This window comes from Cimex lectularius, unplaced genomic scaffold (assembly GCF_000648675.2).
Source record: "Cimex lectularius strain Harlan isolate CLEC.00 unplaced genomic scaffold, Clec_2.1 scaffold83, whole genome shotgun sequence".
NCBI classification, from domain to species: domain Eukaryota; kingdom Metazoa; phylum Arthropoda; class Insecta; order Hemiptera; family Cimicidae; genus Cimex; species Cimex lectularius.
The window spans coordinates 682,869-704,566 of NW_019392748.1; the positions used below are offsets into that span (position 1 = coordinate 682,869).

Genomic DNA, 21,698 nt, shown 5'->3' on the forward strand with positions numbered 1-21,698 from the left:
TCCGGGCATGATACATGAAGGGTATCAAAATAAAAAGATAGAAGGAATCACGACAGACTTCTCAGAGAAGATCGTGGATTAATTAGGTGGGAACGGATCATGTGATATGATAGCACGCTATGCTGACTAGAGTTTAGACGTACATTAACTAACTCAACGCTTCAGATAAGCACATCTGGATTAACAATTTTCGTCTGTCAATTTTAAAGGAGTTTTCTTGAGTTTTCATCTATTTTCCCCTCTGTTTATCGGCTTCGGTGACCGGTGAGTGAAATTGACAAAACCTTTTAGTGAGGTCGGATGATACATTATGAATCGATACCAATAGCAATACCGGATGGAATTGAACACGCGAGACTTTATTACAAGCACACGCCCAATATCTATAATTCTGATCGGTAGTCAGCTTATTTCCTTGAATACGGAAAAAAAAGTTCTAAGTAAAAGCGCATTCGGAAGCGGGGACAGGGAAAAAAGCCGTGTTCCCAGATGTGACAGAAAAAGGTAGAAGCTATTTGTCGAGGGGGACCCCGTCCCATCTGCCAGCTCATGTCCGATGGAGCGTAAGGTACACATGCACCCCCCAAACCAGTGCCATGTACACCAGGACGACACAATGGATGTACACAATTGCCAACCGTTGTTAAGCCTAGTACAATTTTCACCCTTTAGATCCACCAATGCACTGACAAAAAGATATACTCGAGGCTACTCCTTTATCTTCCCATTCTTTGATTTTTTTTAATTCCATGGATGAATTGTATGTTAGAAAGTGTCTCTATCTGTATTTAATGTATATTTAAATGAGTTGCTGAATATAAAACAGTATGCGTTGTACGTACGCGCAGTGTTGTGATGAAAATGTCCCTTCAGTAAAACACGATGAAAACAGTATAGTTCAATACCGTCAACCGGTCTTTCTACTGAATTACCCAGGGAGTTAACCTCTCCTTAATGGATCGAATTTGAACAGGAAATATATATCTATCCTTTATCTTTTCCAGATCAAAACGTGTCTTCCCCTGAAATGACAAAAGGATTTGGAACAAAACGCTAATTGGACGATATTTATAGTCTTAAACGGAGATGTACATAAATCGAGGGTGGGACATCCCCTAATGATGTATATTGGACCGGTTTGGGCGAAGTATTCAAATCTTACGGAGACAAAAAAAAAAGAATCAAATAAAATAAAAGAGACAGAGAGCGTGGAAAGAAAAAAAATATATATAGAAAATAAAAAGAGGCCCCGATGGATTGAAAAAGCAGCCAGATGTATTCCTTCTTTTTCGTCTGAGATCAATTAAATTTTATTGACTGTTGACGACTTGTAGATCCGAAGAGGAATTTAAAAACCATTTTTATTGGGACGTTAATCTCGACAAAAGTGGTTTTTCAACTCGTAAAAAAATAAATGGTCTTAATAATTCTTTATTCTTCATTTACAAACCGTTTCAGGGTAGACGCAAATGGAGCGGAAGTAGTTGACCAAGAAACAATGTATTTTACTATGTACCGAATATTTCTTTACTTTCTAGTCAAAAAACCTGTAATTAATAATATTAGTAAATACATACTTTTATAATTACACTGAGATTTTTAATATTAGGCAACATCACCACCCTTATACAAGTTTTCTTTCTTGCCTAAAAATCTGACAAATATTAATAATAATACAATAATCATAAAAGACAACATTATCACATATTTACACAAGCAAACCTTTTCTAGTTTCGAGCAAAGAAACTGTAAAGATTTATGGCATAATAACGTATAAAATACTCTTATAATCAGAGGCTATGACAAAATACAGCTCGGAAACAATCCATAAATCACAAAAAAACTCAAATCTCACCGACGTACCATCCCATTCATACCAGAATAAAAAGAAACTGTCAAAAGTTTCAAAATTTCATACAGGCTTTACAAATAAATAAATAATTGATTAGGTTTCGTGGTCCGATTGACCAAATAAATTCTTATTATCTCAACCAATACCTTACTTAAAGATTAATTAAATAAATAATGTTCAAGATTTTTTTGCCGTAATTTTTAATTATTTATTATACTGCTAGCTTCGTTTATCGTGCATGATAGACAAGAATGTACTCTAAATAAAACTAAATTTAAAAATAACGAAAATACGCTCAACAAAGTGGTTTTTCAACACTTCAAAAGTAATAAATGGCCTTAATAATGCTTTATCCTCCATTTCAAACCGTTCCAGGGTGGAGGTAAATGGAGCGGAATTAGTTTACCAAGTTCAAATAATAAGTGCTGAAAGATATGAAAGATATTTACACATCTAGGATCTATTTTAATTGTCAATTCACAAAAAAAAAAAAATAATAATAATAAATAAGGGCGCAAGGTGGCGACAATCCGAACGCCTTTTACAGTGTCCATTTTAGTTGGCCAGGCTGAATTTCTCTTGAACCAATGACGCTATTAAAAAACGTGTTTAATATTTTTGTAGTTTAGATTTTTTCTTTTACCTTTTTTTTGGAGAAAAGTTATACAAGGTAGCTCATTCTAGTTCAAATTCAAAATTTCAAATACGACCCTATACATCTTGACACAACATTTTAAAGGATTTTTTATGGGAAAAACAATGATGCAATTGGATTTTAAATTGGTCAAAAAATGACAAAGTTATACCAAAAAGATACCGGCAGCGTAATTTCGACGAGGAGATGAATATTTTTTGTATGTTCGCGAAAATCCGAATTCCTCTCCGAAATGTCGAAAGCGTTTCAGGTTTTTCAAAAATAAAATTTGAGATGTCCTCCAGACATACAATTTTAAGCCGTATCGCTCTCATCTTGTCCAGGGACTTTGGGACTCTGATTATGACAGGCACAAATGCCGATTTGGGAGTCTGAAGAAAACTTCTTCCATGCATCCTATGGGCTGATAAATCCAACTTCATCCAAGTTTGTTCTTTTTCAAGCTTTTTGCTATAACTTTGTCTTTTTTTATGTCAGGATTTTTATGATATGTCAGGATCGATAGGGTGACTTTTGCCATTTTGAAGTTGAACTGGGCCATTTTTCTCAAAAAAAAAACTAGACTAAAAAATATTAAACACGTATTTTTTTTATAGTGTCATTGGTTCAAGAAAGAGACTAATGGCATACTAAATTTTTCGTACTTAAAAATTTTCGAACGTGAGTAGAGGAAAATTCGAGAATTTCGTACTCTTGTCATCATCAGGTGGTTCACAGCATCAGCGTTTGGTGTGGACCACGGAATTAAATTAATTGGGCCTTATTTCTATGAAAATTATTTAAATGGTGCTCAGTTCCTTAATTTTTTGAGGGAGGTTTTATCTGCACTAGTAGATGATGGTCCTCTGGAACAACTACAAAAAATAATTCCCCAGCTTGATGGATACCCCGCGCACAATTCTTTGCAGGTGGTAGGACTTGCGGGATAGGTGGATAGTTTTCTTGGCCTGATCTGTTTTCCTCCTCGGTCGCCCGATTTAATTCCACTTGTCTTTTTTCTGTGATGCCATTTAAAAAAACAGTGCCTACGCAAATCATAACCCAGCAACCTCAGTTGAAGAACTGCGACAAAGGAAAATCCATCTCCCCTGACTCTATCAGAGTGGTTAAAAAGAGCAAATCTTTGCATCTCTATGCAAGGCAGGCAGTTCGAACATGAAATGTGATTAATAAATGGTAAATCAAATGACTGTTTTGTTCTTTTTCAAGCTTTTTGCCATAACTTTGTCATTCTTTGACCAATTTAAATGATTGCATCATTATTTCATCGTAAAAAATCCTTTCAAATAACATGTCAGGATGGATAGGGTGACTTTTGACATTTTGATGTTGAACTGGGCCATTTTTCTCAACAACAAAAATTAGACTAAAAAATATTAAACACGTCTTTTTTTATACTGTCATTGGGTCAAGAAAAATTCAGCCGGTTCATCTAAAAAGGACACCTTGTAGACCAAAACAGCGAGGATAGGCCATACCACATTACAGGTCATCACCCCGCAGACCACCGAGAGGAAATCTCATAAAAAAATAAATGGACTGAACAATTCTTTATCTTTTCATGCTAACCGACCTAGGGTGGAGGAAAACGGAGAGGAATTAGTTTGCCAAATTAAAAGAAGTACTGAGGTACTGAAAGGTACCTAATTACGCATCGGACAAAACAGCAAGGATCGGCTGGAATACAGGTTCGTCACATCGCGAACCCAAAAAGAAATCTCCCAACAATACAAAATAAATGGACTTAATTCTTTACCCTTCATTTCTGCCCGATCTAGTGAGTAAATAAAATGGAAATAGAATAGTTTACAGTTTTATTGTAATAGAATGTCATCATCACCCATGTACGCCTTTTTTATTTTCTAGCTTAGAATCTTTAGATATTAATAGTATAATATTTAAAAATATATGTAAATACGAGTATAATTAGAGTTGGATACCAACCCAGAAAACAGAGGGTAAGCCACTAAAACTGCGGTTTTCACCGAGATTATTTGAATAAAAAGAAAAGTTAAGAAAAAACAGTCATTATTTATGTACATAGGCAGAGGTTTTCTCATAAATATTATCGATGATTTTTCCTTGGTCATTCGTATGGTAAGTTATGGTATGGTAAAAAATGATACTAGGAAGCGGGGTTTCCTTGGTCATTCACTTCTATATTTCTTATTTTGAATTTAGGTCAACTGTATTTATCCGACTGGAAGCTTTATCGTGAAGGGACGAGTAATATTTTATTCTAGATTAAACCCCTGGTTAATGTTGGTGGGTTTGATGTACCTGTTTCCCGGGTTGGCCACACGCTAACTTCATATAACTGATAAAACTTAGATAGCCCTCTAGTCTCTCCGTCCTAGATCGCCGCGATAGATTACCTGGCATTTCCCTCTGTGTGTACACGGCCCGTATCCATAGTGACGGCCACAATTAATATACCGATAATTAAGCCTCGGTTAATTGTATTTGGCCGGCGGTCCTCACTTCCACAACATGGCGGAGATGGTATCTACGGCCAACAGAAAACGCTTTATGTGTATTGTGATGACGGCGGGAGGGTGGAAAACGATTAACCAGATAAAACCGCTCGGTTTTTTTTTTCGGTGATAAAGTTTATAATGACACAACACTGATCATGTTACATATAATTGATTACAAAGTCAAATTATGTCATGTATTGATCAACAAAGTCATGAAATTGTTCCTTAATCGAAAATATGGTTTAAATATGCCGGAAAAAATTAGAACTTAAATTTTCGAACAATTACTTTCTTGTACATTTGTTTGTTAACCACGTAAAGTTACTTCAGATCATTTTAACGTTTTAGACTCTTGGGTTTGTATATTATTAGAATTAGTCAAACACTGATGATCAGTTACATTTTAGTTTCGGAAACGGCTCGCTTCTTTTTAACGTTGATGCAGTTTATTTATGCTTGTTTGTTAAAAAGTCATAATGATACAAAGTCAAAACTTATATAGTTTATGACTTAAACTTTCTATTATTGGTCAAAAGTTGTCATCGTCTGAAACGAAATCGTGGAAAACTTGAAGTCGAGGATTCTTCTTAATCGATCCTTTCTTATGAACTTGCAAAGTGACTTTACGTATTTTATGATCTAAAGATGCTATTTATTATTGATCGAAATCAATAGAAACGACTTCGTGGAAAGTGAATTTAGAGAATTCTTCAACATCGAAACTTTTTTTATGTATTTTTTTTAACTTCGCTGATAAGATAAAACAGCAGAGAGAAATTGCAATTTGTCTTTGTATTGTACTTTCTCATGAACTTTTACTAAGGCTAGTTATTTTTTATGGCTTACAAGCTACTTCCAACTTTACGGTAAATTTGGTGTCGTAACCAGGAACAATGATTGAATTTATGAATTATCGATTGCCAGCTTAATTTAGAATATATTAACAAATAAATTGTTTTTAATGGCTCATAAAGCTTAGGAAGTTCTTGATGATGTTTGATCCTGTTACTGTGCAAAGTCATTTTATGTCCTGAAGTTGCTATTATTGGCCGAAAGTTAATGTCTTATCTTTCGAAATGACCCAACTGCGCCGAACGTTCTCATGAACTTGCAAAGTCACTTTATGTATTTTATGCTGCTCCTATTATTTGTCGAAATCCTTCGTAACGTGGAATGTTGATTTAGAAAATTCTTCATCAATGAACCCATTTCATGAATTTTTTTATTTATTTTTTGTATAAGCTGTAGAAAAGATAGCGTGGAAAGAATGCGATTTTTAGATTACGTACTTTCTCGTCAACTTCTTATTTGCCAAGGCTGGGTATTTTTGTTGGTGTTCAAACTACTTCCAATTTTAGGATGTGATATCATAACCAGGATCAATACTGACTTTTGGAACTTTAATTATCTATCACCAGCAAAATTTTGGATATAATATAACCTAATGGGCTATTTTAACATATATAAAGCGTATAAAGTTCTTCGATCCTGTTATATTATTATTATTTTTTTTTTTTTTTTACGAGGGTTCGCAACAGCAGAGGTCATATAAACCCTCGGGGTGCCGGTGTTTTTGAAAAAAGCCCATTTGTAAGTATGTCGGGTTCGAATGCAGGGCCGCAGGATTCGAACCCGGGACCTTTACCTTACAGTGATGAGCGCCGTGTCAAAGACTAAACCTTGCGGCCACCGACGCCCCCCTCGATCCTGTTATAATTGGTTGCCAAATCATTTTATGTGTTTTACGACCTAAATCTACTATCATCGATCGAAAGTTGATTTCACATCTTTTGAAAACGCTCAATGGAAATTGGATTTCGGAGATTCTTTATCATCTTTTGTGTATTTTTCTAATCTACAAATGGAATAAGTAAAAATAGCCGGGGAAACTGAAATTCTAATGAACTTTATTTACAAAGACTGAGGATTTTTGACAGTTTTCAAACTACTTCCAACTTCAGGATATATTTGGTGGGGAATCATGGTCAATAATGAATGTTGGAATTAATCAATTATCGATTTTGATATATAAAAAAATCGATTGTTTTTAAGGACATATAAAAGTTATAAAGGTCTTGGAACCTGTTATAATTGACTGAAAAGTCACTTTATGGCCTAAAGCTGCTATTAACGGGTTGAAAGTTAATTTCTCATCTTTCGAAACGCCACAATGAAAAGTGGGTTTCGAAAAATTTTCATTATCGAACCTTTGTTTATGTATTAAAAAAAATAGACAGTGAGAAAATGCAATTTTTTGTCTAGAATTTGCCCTCTAACTAAATTGTTTTTCTTCCAAAGCTCGTTAGTTATATTATTTGGCCATTTATTTATGTTTGATGTGGCGAGGTTGTGTTGGTTAAAAACCAAATTAATTTAACCTGCTGTTACGGTGGAAAATTAATTTTTCATCGTCCGAAATAATTTTCGTGTATTTCTACTATCCTTCATCATTTTTGTCCAGTATTTTTATAACTATTACCAAGTCTTTTATGACACCTTTTCAATTGGAGCCCGGGCCAATAATGAGCGATGTGATTCGTTAAAACAGTGACAAAATTTTTTAGAAGGATGATTGTTGTTTTATAAATTAATTAATGTAAATATCATTCAAGAGTGTTTTCCCTTTTTTAAATCTGCCAAATACGGCAAAAAGCTTCCAATTAATATAACGCTTGTTGGGTAGGTCTTTGATTTTGAGGTAGTCGTGTATTTTATAGTTGAAATTCTAAAAGCATCAGTGGTTTTTTTCGTGCACTGTAATTTCTCATTGGTAAATAAATCGTCGATTCAGTTAAATAATATGTAAATGACTATTTTTTAATGAGGGGTGTTTAGTGACCGTTAGTTAATGATTTAATCAATTCACTTATTATTAGGCTGTTAGTTGTTAATTTCAATTAAATGGACGTTAGTCGATCCCTCTGTTTATCCTGGAAGATACTGACAGAAAAAAAGGTGGTCTGTAGTGTAGATGTATTTAATTTGTAGTTGGTTCTGTTTTGTGGCTTCGCCCCGGAGGCAATCAGGGTTGGAAGCCCGCAACCCTTTTCCATTCGGCAAACAATGAAAGGCTTCAATTCCTTCCGAAAACGTCTGAAACAATCGGGTCAAATTGAAACAAACCGGCCCGGATATTATTTCTGTCGGTGCGGGGGGGACACGTTCCCGAGGTAACATAAGGAAAAATAATAACGGCCCTTTTTCACATCCGGCTGATTTACCCCGATAGGAATTTTTAAAAACAGCTGAAGACCCGGGGCACACGCCTCCACTAAATCCCCCTTTTTCTCCGGCTCCCAATACGTCAAGGTACTTCCTCAGCTTGTTCCGCATTTGGGGAAACCTCACCCCCGCCGGCCTCCGTCCCGGGGAGCGGCCACCCTTTTCTATTAGACTCCCTTATAAAAACAAGCCCTTGTCGGAAACGCTGGATTTATTGCTGACTCCTAGCAGATTCATATTTCTTCCCTTTTGAGATTATCTTCTCCCAACGGCTTGGAATTAAAACAAATCGCTACTTTTAATACTTCTAACATTGAGAAAGGAAAAAAAATGTTTACACGAAAGAAAAATGTTATAATTGATTCCTAGGGGCTTTCTAATTAACTAAAATTAGTGGCCATTTTTTTCGGTAGCTAAAATAAATTTTACAATCCAAAAGACTGTTTTCGCTGTTGTGTTTTTTTTACGAGGGTTCGCAACAGCAGAGGTCATATAAACCCTCAGGGTGCCGCTGGATTCGAACCCGGGACCTTTACCTTACAGTGATGAGCGCCGTGTCAACGCCTAAACCGGCGGCCACCGACGCCCCCTGTTTTCGCAGTTACTATACAGAATAACATTGGGCGAATTTCAGGAAATTCGAATTCAAAGGACACAACTTCAAATTTTATATGTAAACCCCTAGGGATTTTACATCAGGAAAGGAATTAGGAGGCTGATAGGTATTCTGACGGGCCGCTGCTCACTGAGAAGACACCTCTCCGTAATGGGCATTCTACCAGATCCTTTTCGTCGTTTTTGGTGAAATAAAAAAGGAGGAAACGGCAAGGCACTACCTCGCAGAGTGTGATAGGTATGCTAGGTCTAGATTTGAAATCTTTGAAGGAAAGGATCAATGATCACCAAATCAAATTGGTCGAAAATTACGAGATTAAATGGTCCCAAATCTTGGAGCCGACCAAGTCCCGGACCTTTTAGGGATGGGGTACGAGTCTACCCAGGCATTTAACTCCTCGGGTCTTGGTCGCCCACCCTGCATAATATATATGGATTTTACATCGCTATAACACGTTTTTCACCTCGACAAAAAAAAATTTAATCATCTATCATTTTCTTGTTTTTTGTATTGCAAACTTTAGCAATTGGGATAAACAATAATGCTATTTTTTTAAATACATACATACATTCATATTCAACCAATAACTTTGGCAAATTGGCCAAATCTGTTCAAAATATATTTAATTATTAATCAAATCTGTTGATGGCTTATCGTATTACAATAAAATTACAATTATACAATATTATACAGGGATTACAATAAATACATCAAATCAAATAGGCTACAAGTTCGAATCAGTTTAATAACGATACAGCCATTTTTGGACGAACTTAGGTAATGTAAACACTTTGAGGGGTACATGTTGAATTTTTATATGAAAACTATTTTAACCACTTCCACTGTGTATTATATATTTATGGACAAAAAAGCTGGTAACCCCAAACTAAAACCCGGCTTTTGAAAATTATAATCCATTAGAAAGAGGATGAAAGGGGATGAAAGCACTGTCCAATTGTATTAAAAATTTAAAAAAGTATTTCTTTGGTTTGTGTTTGTGTCTCTCCACTGTGTATTACATCTGCACAAACACAAACCAAAGAATTATTCCTTGACTCCACACTATCGTAAATCGGGGAAAAAATTTAAAAAATATTTTGCAGAATTTGAAAATTCCTCATAGTTGCAGAGAATGGCCGTTCTGGTTAACTCACCCTGTATATATTATTATTAGGTATACAAATTTTTAAAAATTAAAATTATTTATGTCAGTTTGAACCAACTTTGTCATATTACTAAGTTTGTTTCTTTTAAAACATTATAAGCACAAGGAAAATACAACATACATAAGGTATCACAGCAACCCACATCTTTTACCAATTAAGCCAAGATTTTTTCAATAAAAAACTATTTTAACCACTTCCCTTCCTTTATGGGCAAAAAAGCTAGTCACCCCAATCTAAAACTTTGTTTTTGGGGAAAAAATCGTACATTTTAAAAATGAATGAATTTTTTTTTGTGGTTCATTCCATGGGTGAAAAGGGTGTTCGCCACGCGTTCACCCCCCCCCCCCGAGCCTAACTAATAAGGAGGGTTGAAGATTTTCCACCAAACCGGGTGTTTTATTAAGGCCCATTTGTCTACCTCACCCTTATAAATATGTCAGGTCTCGTGAGGGGTTTTTGCCTCTTGTTCAACCCAGAAGTCGTGGCCCCCTGTCTTCGGCCATTAACTAATGCGACACATTTCATTCTATTCCTGGTCCTCCCATTTTATCCCTATTCCTACCGTCGCATTATAAATAGTTTCCGCAGATGTAATAGACTGTAAACAAAAACAAGGGTTGGTTTCAATATTTCAGGATTATGCTCTGCCTCCTTTGGGACCGGGTCAGAGGATGAAGAAACTAATTATAAATTTCAACGAGAAGTCAACCCTGAGAAATTGTGAAGCGATCGAGCGACCCTTTGTCCGCTGGTCACCCTTTCGTAATTTAAAATTTACACCCCGACTGTCACTGATTTAAGATTAAATCAAGCATAGAAATAAACGCGGCACCACGGACCAACGCTTTCTACGATCGTTAGATATCCTGATAAATCGACCTTTGTCCAAAACGGTCACGGACAAACGATTTAACCCAGGGAAAAAGTACATTTTCAAGGATATTCAACGGCCATTGTATCCGACTAAATATAACGATTCACTCTTTGTTCTCATCTGCCTGTTATTTCTCGCTTCAAATGAAGCTCTTTTGTTTTTACGAAAACAGCGCGGATAAAGCGGCATTATTAAAATGTAATTGTTTTTGTCTGTCATAGTTCACGAGTACGTTGTATGAGTAATGATGACTCTTTTGTATGTTTTAGGAGAGAGCTGCTCGGGGTCTGACGACGAAGCTGGTAGTGCACAAGTCGTATGTCCACATTGCCAGACGGAGTTTCAAAATTACGGGGAATTGGCCGAGCACGGTAAAGAATGTGCGGGGAAATCTTGTCCCACACCCACCTCGATAGCCTCCGAAGACGAATACGACGGGGAAAAACAACAAGAAGAAGCGAGACGTCAGCGACAGGACGCGGAAAATAATAACAGTGTCGAGGAAGACGAGGGTGAAGTCGGTTTCCCCCTCGGCCATGTCACACTGGAGGCCCTTCAAAATACCAAAGTGGCCGTGGCGCAATTTGCCGCTACGGCGATGGCGAATAACGCCGACAACCCGGCCGCTCTTCAGGAATTGGCCGTCTTGCAGTCCACACTGTATACGTTGCAACACCAACAAATGATGCAACTAAATCTCATACAACAACTTCAGCAACAATTGCAGATAACACGGCCGAAAGAGGGCAGTCCTTCCTCCCCTCCTCCTCAGAGTGGTCCAAGTAGAACTCCTACTCCCGTGCGTCAAGACGTTCCACCAACTCCGCCTACGTCCCAATCGCTTCCTCCCAGTCAATCGACGCCGGCTCCTCCCAAGGCGGAATCGTCGCCTCCGATGCCTCCAGTTTCCTTGCCTCCTTGCTCGATATCGTCCTCGTTCGCCTCTTCCATAATTACAAACCTCGACCCTCCACCATCTCCCAGTGAGCCGAATACTCTGGAAATGCTGCAAAAACGGGCTCAAGAGGTATTAGACAACGCTAGCCAAGGTCTATTGGCCAGTAACCTTGCTGACGAGCTAGCATTCAGGAAAAACGGTGGGAAAGGAAGCCTTTCACCGTACGACTCCAAGACGGGAGGCAGGAACGAGCCGTTCTTCAAACATAGATGCCGTTATTGCGGTAAAGTGTTTGGTAGCGACTCAGCCTTGCAGATCCACATCAGGTCTCACACAGGTGAGCGACCCTTCAAATGCAATGTTTGTGGCAGCCGATTCACTACCAAGGGCAACCTTAAAGTGCACTTTCAACGCCACTCGGCCAAATTTCCTCATATAAAAATGAATCCTAACCCAGTTCCCGAACATTTAGACAAATACCACCCTCCCCTCCTGGCTCAGATGGGGGCTCACCAGAGCCTCCCTCCGGGGCCGCATCCCCCCTACTCCGGAGGACCTCAATTCCCTGCAGGCCTTCCTCTCTATCGACCACCTCCACCTCACGATCTCGTCTTACCTCCCCAACCCAGACCGCCTCACGATACCTTGAACAAAACCATCCTCCCTCTTCCGGTCTTCGGCCCCCAAGAGATGCCGGAAAACCTCAGCAAAGCCTCCCCCGATCGTTATAAAGAGGAAGCCAGAACGGATGAGACGGAAGATGAGAGATTGAGCCCAAAGCAGGAACCCAAACAGGAAACGGCGGAAAGCGAAAGATATCCATCCCCTCCGCCGTACGATGACTGCAGCCTCGACAGCAAATATACCTCAGAAGACGTTCCTGGAGAAAGAGATAGTCCCGGATTGGAAAAGAACGAAGACAGTCAGCAGGACCAACCGGAAAACTTGTCTAATAAAAGTACGTCTGACATTGGTCACTTTTCTTTTACACCCGATCCTCGATTGCCTCCTCCTGTCCACTTCCCAGAAATAGTCTCCCCCACTAGTAGCACTTCTTCCGGTAGCATTCACAGGGGTTTTCTATCCCAAGAACCCGATCCTATTAAAGACCCGGCCATTTATTCCAGTCTTCTGCCCAGGCCTGGTAGTACGGATAACTCGTGGGAAAGCCTCATCGAAATAACAAAGACATCCGAAACCCACAAGTTGCAACAACTAGTCGACAATATAGAAAATAAAATGACTGATCCAAATCAATGTGTTATCTGTCACAGGGTACTCTCCTGTAAGAGTGCCCTACAAATGCACTATCGGACTCACACGGGTGAGAGACCTTTCAAGTGCAGAATCTGTGGACGTTCTTTCACTACCAAAGGTAACTTGAAGACCCACATGGGCGTGCACAGGGTTAAACCTCCGATGAGAATGCTACACCAATGTCCTGTATGTCACAAGAAGTTTACTAACAGCCTTGTACTTCAACAACACATAAGGCTTCACACGGGTGAGCCCACGGATTTGACACCCGAGCAAATCCAGGCGGCAGAAATCAGAGATTTCATCCCTCAGATACCTTCTTCCGAACAACATTTCAGACCTTTTCAATTCCCCCAACACCTAACTATCCCAAGGGACCCGCCCTCTCTTCCAGGCCTAGATGTCCCGCCGAGGTCACCATCACCACAGTATAACCCTCAGGAGGAGGACAAACCCGACTACCTTGAGGAGAGCCGTGCGAGTAGCGTCAGTCCTATTTCAGACGCGGCTTTCTCCACTTCCATTACCGCCCTCGAGAACCAAGTTCGAACTATCACTACCATTGCATCCCATTATACCCCATCCAAATTTGCAACTGATTCTGTTGAAGATTTATCTAGTAACAAAGACAATATTACAGTGAACGGAGAAAAGTCACCTGGATCAAGAGGACTAGACAGCCCTAGTGGATCTGAAGGACCACTAACCCCATCACCACTGCATCCCAGTAATTCCGCCTTACACTTACACAGACATCCGACAAGCCCTTCACCGGCGTCGGAATCGTCTTCTCTGGGAGCCTTGGATCTCACACCCAGATCGGGCGGACCGCCTCCAGGATTATTTACCGGATTCGGTATAATGCCTCCTGGATCGATGGCATCGTCCTCGCCACTAATTACATCTGCGTTGTCCTCTCTGACATCTTCTGTGCTGACGACGACGGCGTTCAACCCACTAGGATTGGCGGTTGGTCCACCAGGTAAACTACCAGGTAATAAACGCCCTTGTTCCGCAATCTTCTTATTCTCTCAGTCTAAGAAGTCTTTGCCGAATGCTCGCGTTTAACCTGCAAATAAGTATGATTCGAGTATCGGCGCCAGTTTTTATTTGAAATTACATTTTTGACGCGTGACTATTAAAGATTTAAAGCAAAATTCTCTTGTATTCGTTGATCTCATCTTTGACCGATTTTTTTCAAGTAAATTTTTCGATCTTTTTCACTCTTTGACGTACGTGGTTTTCTCTTAACTAGCATTCCTCCTCCACTTGGTCGATAATACGGCAGATTAAACAATATAGAATGTTTTACACATTTTTTTCAATTCAATTCGCGGTGCGTCTCACCTTTTTCTTCTTTCTCTTAGGTCGGGGCAATACGACATGCAACCTGTGCTTCAAGACGTTTGCGTGCAATTCCGCCCTCGAGATCCACTACAGGAGTCATACAAAGGAAAGACCTTTCAAGTGCAGCATTTGCGACAGAGGATTTTCAACAAAGGTGAGTCAACTTTTTTTCTATAAGCTTTGTCCGGAATTAGCCGTGTGGCGTTTTGGACGTGTCCCAAGCTATGACCGAGTCAGTACAACGGCCTACAATTATTTTTCACGGCTGTCTCTTGTGTTATTTTTAATCCGGGCCTTTTGTCTTACTCCTCGTCTTAATTGTCAGTCTTCTCATCTCCGATTAAAAACCTAGGAAATGACCCGTGATTATATGTGTCACTTCTTGGGGTATTTTTTAAATTTTAATTCCTTCTAACGGACGATGTCAGAAAACGATAATTTTTCGTAAGCAGAAAGTTTATCAACGTTCTTAAAATGCATTTCACTTTTAGTAAGCAATTTTTTCAATCGAAGGCCTTGTCCAATACGCCTAAAACGCGCTGAATCAGGCATGAATCGCTAATTGTATAATTTCCTGTAAGTTTGCTTTTATTTTGTGGGTTATCCAGTTGCACGTTACCTCTGATCACTTTTTCAAACTAAATTCTTTTATCATAAATATTCAAATTGCTAATTCAAAACGGTCATTTGAAATAGGGGAACATGAAACAGCACATGCTGACCCACAAAATACGAGACATGCCAGCGCACCTGTTTGAACAGAAAAACGGCGGAAGCGGCTCGTCTGGGCCTGTTACCAGCGTGAGCGGTATGTCTCAGCAGCCGAGAGAGCCGCTGCAGTCTCAGCAATCTCAGAATCAGTCGCAGCAAACCCAACCGCCACAACCGCCGCAGCAGCAGCAATTATCGGCTCAGCCGCAACAGCAACAAACACCTCCTCAGCAGCAGCCGCTTCAACCGTCTACACCCGTTATACCCCAGCCGCTCAATCACCAGCAGCCGCAGCAGTCTCAGCAACAGCAACACCAAATGGCCAATCCTCATCTTCACCACCACGACGAAAGGCCGAGCGGGGAACTCAGTCCAATCCCGCATCATCACAAACCGGAATTGGGTGTCAAAAGGTCTCCTCCACAAGGAGACACGCCTTCCATGCCACTACCGAAGAGACAGCCAAGTAAGTGCAGACATGTTTTATTTCAATTTTAGAATGCTCAGCTCTGCACTTTTTATTTTGGACTATTTTTAATTATAAATCATATCATCTGGCGAACTTTTGGATTCTGGATTACTAACACTGGAAACTAGAACTTTTTCATTCAAAGTTCTCTTCCAGCACATTGAATACCTAGAAGTTTTTTTGTTAAAATCCCTTCTTTTATTTACAACTTCAGAATGTCGACAATTTCATTGCTGTTTAGAAACTTTCATCATCATGAAATAGATTTAAACTAAAAAAATTTAAAAAAGTTGCGGTGAACAATTTTAAATAAGCTGTGTGCGGTGATTAGTGACCGTTAATCGATATTTATTTAGAAATCGTGAGATGCGGTCTGGTGTGATGTAGGTTTCTGTATAACCTATATAACATTTTCAAACAGCTTATTTAAATATTTATTTAGAAATCATGAGATGCGGTCTGGTGTGACTTAGGTTTTAATAAAACATTTTCTTTATCGTGCCAACGTTTCGATCTTTATTGAGATCATCTTCAGGGCCTGGGATTTACAAACATTCTTTACATATAACAATTACATTTTGGATGCGGAAAAGTGACTTTATACAATGTATACACTTTCCCGCATCCAAAATGTAATTGTTATATGTAAACAATGTTTGTAAATCCCAGGCCCTGAAGATGATCTCAATAAAGATCGAAACGTTGGCACGATAAAGAAAATGTTTTCTGAAACCTACATCACACCAGACTACATCACACCAAACCGCATCTCACGATTTCTAAATAAATATTTAAATAAGCTGTTTGAAAATATTACATAGGTTATACAGATTATTACAGAAAAATGTAATAACTTTATAAAAATTATAATAATAAAATATAAGTAAGACTATTAAACCTAAATTACAAAAATAATCTAACTAATTAAATTAATTTAAATTAATAGTACTGGCACTACAGAGAAAACAATTTCTAAAAGTGGCGGGTTGGACTATTACCAAAAATTAAATAATAGGTATTTTAAAAAATTATAATGGACTGTACAGATTTGTTGTCAGTTACAATACACAAATTAGAAAACCGTGTTGAATAATGAGATTTATTATTAAGTTTAAAAATAAAGCAGACTCTGCCAGGCGTTGCTTGTATAACTGTTAGAAGTTTATAACTTACAAAGGGAAAATATGGACGCGTAACATTACCGATTTTAATGAAACTTTTTTCATGGCACTAAGTGGAAAAATATTAGACACGGGTCCGAGAGTTCTTGCCAATAGGCCCTAATACCAAAGAAAAAATATTTTAAGTATGTCTGCCTGCCTTTGGTGCGCATGTATTTCAAGATTATTATATATTTCAATTAATTAATGTTTATGTAAAGTTGAGATAAAGATAAATTAATTGAATGTCAATTTGGTCAATTGGACCACGAAATCTAACGAATTATTATATATATCGTTCGTTTTTTTGGTTTTTTTAAATCTACATTGTTTCTTGCTAAAAAGTATTTTAACCGTCTTTGCGACGTCGCTCAGTTACTCGGACGTCAAAAATGTATTTGGCCGCTAGCCATACCTTTTTGGACCTTAGATATTGAAGTACATAATTTGTCACCGAACGAGGTTGCAAATTAGGTTAAAAGATTTTTTCTAGCAAGAAACACAGTTGATATTAGTGTTTTGCACTCTAAAAACCCCCTAAAAAACGAATTTTTGTTAATATCAAAAAAAAATTCTTCAAAATTTTTGCCTTCCAATTTTCTTTTCGAAAAACACAAAAATCGTGTTAAATCTTATTGAGACGATTCCACCGATCTACGGGAAACTTTCCAGCGGTTTGATGGTGATGATGAATGCTAGGAAGTGGGATTTTTGTTCCCTAAGCAATGCAGCCTTCTGGCTTGTACTTTCCTAGTTCCTTACTTCAGTGCAATCGACTCGATCATTCTCCTAAAAAGTACTAGGAAGTTGCTGCAATTTCATTCCCCGGGTTTTATTTGTATCCCGAGTTATGTTTCCATTGAGCATATTCAAAGTTGATATGGGTGGCTATTTCTTCCTCCTCGTTGCATAACATACAAATGGGTCATCATTGAACATACCCAATGTTGTGTAGGTATTTACTCAGATGCCACTGTCCAGTATACAGGGTGAATTGCTACTCGTGCTACAAACTTCACCAGTAGATTCTTGACCCTAAAATGAACAAAAAAGTTCATATTGACCATGGTCCGATTCTCAACCATTTCAGAGTAATTTCGCTTTTTATCGATTTTGAAAGATATCACGTCCTGGCGTCGGAAAATCGTGATATCTTTTAATCTAAACATTTCTCTTAAAATCTATAAGCACCGTTGAAATCCCCGTTAATTTTTCAATAAGAAGATGAAGGTGGCAAAACGTTTGGGTCTTTCTTCCTTGACCTTCTAGCTGTTTGTAAACTTCTTAAGCATTACATACTAAATGGGCATTAAATTAAATTAAAAAATTTCAATGGAATTATGATTTTGATTCTCTCTAAAAATTAACGGGGATTTCAACGGTGCTTATAGATTTTAAGAGAAATGTTTAGATTAAAAGATATCACGATTTTCCGACGCCAGGACGTGATATCTTTCAAAATCGATAAAAAGCGAAATTACTCTGAAATGGTTGAGAATCGGACCATGGTCAATATGAACTTTTTTGTTCATTTTAGGGTCAAGAATCTACTGGTGAAGTTTGTAGCACGAGTAGCAAGTCACTCTCAAACATTAGCAATCCTTGAACCACCATTTTTTCTCTTTTTGTCATCAACATCTTGGTCTCACAACCACTAAATAAGAAAATGACGAGTGCGTTGGAAGCGTTATTAAATCAGGTAGTTTTCCTCAAATTTGCTGCCTTCTGAGACTAAAATTAGAAACTCTGGATTACTTTATACACTTTCCGATTTACACAATTTTCCACTCTTTTTGTAGTTCTGGCTGAAATAAAACACAAAAAATTAGCCCAAACATTTTGCCACCGTCATCTTCTTATTGAAAAATTAACGGGAATTTCAACGGTGCTATTAGATTTTCAGAGAAATGTTTAGATTAAAAGATATCACGATTTTCCGACGCCAGGACGTGATATCTTTCAAAATCGATAAAAAGCGAAATTACTCTGAAATGGTTGAGAATCGGACCATGGACAATATGAACTTTTTTGTTCATTTTAGGGTGAAGAATCTACTGGAGAAGTTTGTAGCACGAGTAGCAATTCACCCTGTATAACCTTATTCCTCTGAGATTAGCCCTTTCTAACTGTAGTAGTGAGTTTGCCATTCTTTTACTGTGTCTAGCACCTTATCCACTTCTCCTTTTGTCTGTTTGGGATTCATTCTGTGATGGAGGATTCTGTATTTGTTTTTGTTATCCCAGGAATAGGTTCAGGGTCTATACTCTTGGAGATCCTCCTCTGGCCAGTGTGTCTACCTTTTCGTTACCCAAAATTCTCTATATATCATCTTGTTTCCCCAGGTTTTAGCAATTTTGGCATCATTCACTGTCAAATTTTGATGTGGTTTTTTTACAATGCTAATACTTTAATAGCTGAAACATTTTTTACTGGGGTTTAGAACCTCATACACGAAATGTCACAGACGTCGGAGAAATAAAATAAAACATTTAAGCAGGGTATTTTTTAATTTCACCTTTATTTTATCATTTATAATGACAAAATCTAAACATTGTTGGCATAGTCTGAAAGAAGAAAGAACCCGCTTTCAAACCGTTGTAAAAAGTTCGATTTGGATGAAATTCAGAGCTGTTATGGATTTTTAAACGAACATCAAACATCTTCAGGAAAAATAATTGCCCCGGAAAATCCAACCTAAAAATCACTATTTTTGGTTTGTGATAAAAATGGTGTTTAAGGGCTTTACACGGTGTTTAAAAACGTCGAATTGGTTTTCTCAAAACTTCCTTTATTTTACTAAAATTCTTTTCTTTACTGAAAGCTGATTTTAGTTTATGTAACTTTTCAAATATCTAATCTCATTCAATACGATCCTGTATATTATTTTCTAATCTTAGATTTTTTTAAATTGAATGATACATAATAATCATAAAATAAATGAACAACAAAGGCAAGAAAAATATTTTCATAAATTACTTAATTTTTTCTTTCTCTCTATCACTCTCTCTCTCTCTCTCTCTCTCTCTCTCTCTCTCTCTCTCTCTCTCTCTCTCTTTCTCTTTCTCTTTCTCTTTCTCTCTCTCCTCCTAGGCCTCTTACCAGAAAGTTATTATTGTATTTTCACTCTAATTCACTGAAACCACAGTTTATTTAAGCGTTTATAAGCTTCTAATGGCACAAATGGTTTTCCATTAAATAATTTTGTACCGGGAAGGACAGAATCTGGAGTAAATGATGGATTGGGTGGACAATTTTTGCCACATCAACAATAAACTATATTTATAATATTTACATTTCATATTTTTTATACAGAATTGGCTATTTGGTCCTTAGATCCTCTTTCTATCACACGAACATAATCTTTAGCCTAATCTTATATCAACCTTGTGAACAGTCGCAAATTTTAGTTTCCATGATAGTAAATTAAATGTGTTTTTTTTATGAAGAATCAATTTTCACTTGTTTTCTATGGTATTTACTGGTATTTGGGCTGTTGGGAAGACCAGACCAAAAATTATTTCACAAGTTTGTTAGCGCTAAATGTCAAAAAAGAAAAATCCTTCAATATTTTTTTATCCACTCAATAGTTCAATATTTGACTAATTAAGGAATATCTTTATTACAGTTATATTTTCTATTTGGCTTAAATAATCAACGATCATCATACAGGACATGGAGTCATACTTTAAATTTAAAGCTATGTATGTATGTAACGTCCCAAATATTTAAAAAAAAATTTAATCCCGAAATGATGTTTTAGTAAGAAGAAAAGTGTATTCAGTAGAAAATTAACAGATTTTAACTTTTTTTTAAACTCTCCTCTATAAAATAGAAAGGAGTGATTTTTAAGAAACAGTCCATATGAAAAAAGTGCAGAGAAAGCAGTAAACATTGAAGAAAAAGAGTAAAAATAAATGGTAATTTTTGTAGGATAATTGATTTTATTAAATATATATTTGTAATAGTATAACATTGGTCTTGTCACCCTTCATAATATTTTTTTTTTAATTTAATTAATATTGCAGTTATAATACCTCTATGCAAATAGAGTGACTGACCAAATGGAAATACATCTTACAATATATATGTGTATTATGTTAATTTTATACGTAACCGCTTTTTTTTTGTTGCTTATCCCGCTTGGCTTACTTACTTCAAAGTTGTCTGAGTTAATTAATTAATTACTAAAGTATTATATTTAATATACAAAGGGCTTTTGATTGCATATTAATAATAATTATGTTGTGCCTTTAATTATAGTCTGTTGAAGTTTGTTTGATTCTCATTAAAAAAGTTTTTAAAAATAATTAAATGGGACGAAATTTAATTTGTGGGGAAAAGATACAAAAGTTCAAATCAAGCCATATGACGATTGATGGAAATGGAATTTTAAATAGAATAAAAAATAAGTTGTTTTGAACGTTCCATTTTCACATTTATCAATGGCAATGCCCCATTGCCCGTTTGGAGAGAGAATGCTGCCTATCTAACAAGCACGACTTTGGGGTTGTGTGGTTTCCAGGCTTGCCCAAGCACTTGTGCCATGTTTGCAATAAGAACTTCTCCTCATCGTCTGCTCTCCAGATCCATATGCGGACCCATACTGGAGACAAGCCGTTCCGATGTTCCATCTGCCTCAAGGCTTTCACTACCAAGGGAAACCTCAAGGTAAGATCATCCTTTATTACTTAGTATTCACAAAACCATTGCTTATTTGCACAAGGGTGACAAGACTTTTAAATTTTCACTATTTTCAATGTTCAAGAAGGCTTATTTTATTGCATTTTTTTTTATTGTATTTCAGGTGCACATGGGTACACATATGTGGAGCAACGGAGCGTCACGGCGAGGGAGGAGAATGTCATTAGAAATCCCTCCTCTTCCAAAGGACTCGGAGTTCCTCCAGAGAAGGCCAGATTTCTTCTACCCATACCTCCCGGCGCCATTCCTTAATGGCATCCACCAAAAAGTTAGTATTTGCTTGAAATTGTAGT

At 37.4% G+C, this 21,698-nt stretch overlaps 1 protein-coding gene across 6 annotated transcripts in view; it reads left to right on the forward strand.

Annotated features, from left to right (window-relative positions):
• LOC106665690 (homeotic protein spalt-major) overlaps window positions 1-21,698 on the forward strand; it is a 114,315-nt gene that overhangs the window by 90,738 nt on the left and 1,879 nt on the right. The window contains exons 2-7 of one of the 6 annotated variants that reach the window (XM_014392316.2): window positions 11,132-12,718; window positions 13,658-14,011; window positions 14,385-14,518; window positions 15,061-15,541; window positions 21,227-21,372; window positions 21,509-21,673. In XM_014392316.2, coding sequence (XP_014247802.1) covers window positions 11,132-12,718; window positions 13,658-14,011; window positions 14,385-14,518; window positions 15,061-15,541; window positions 21,227-21,372; window positions 21,509-21,673 — 2,867 coding nt within the window. Of the gene's footprint in view, window positions 1-11,131; window positions 14,012-14,384; window positions 14,519-15,060; window positions 15,542-21,226; window positions 21,373-21,508; window positions 21,674-21,698 lie in introns of all 6 variants that reach the window. The other 5 variants (XM_014392317.2, XM_014392312.2, XM_014392315.2 and 2 more) reach the window with 5 other exon arrangements.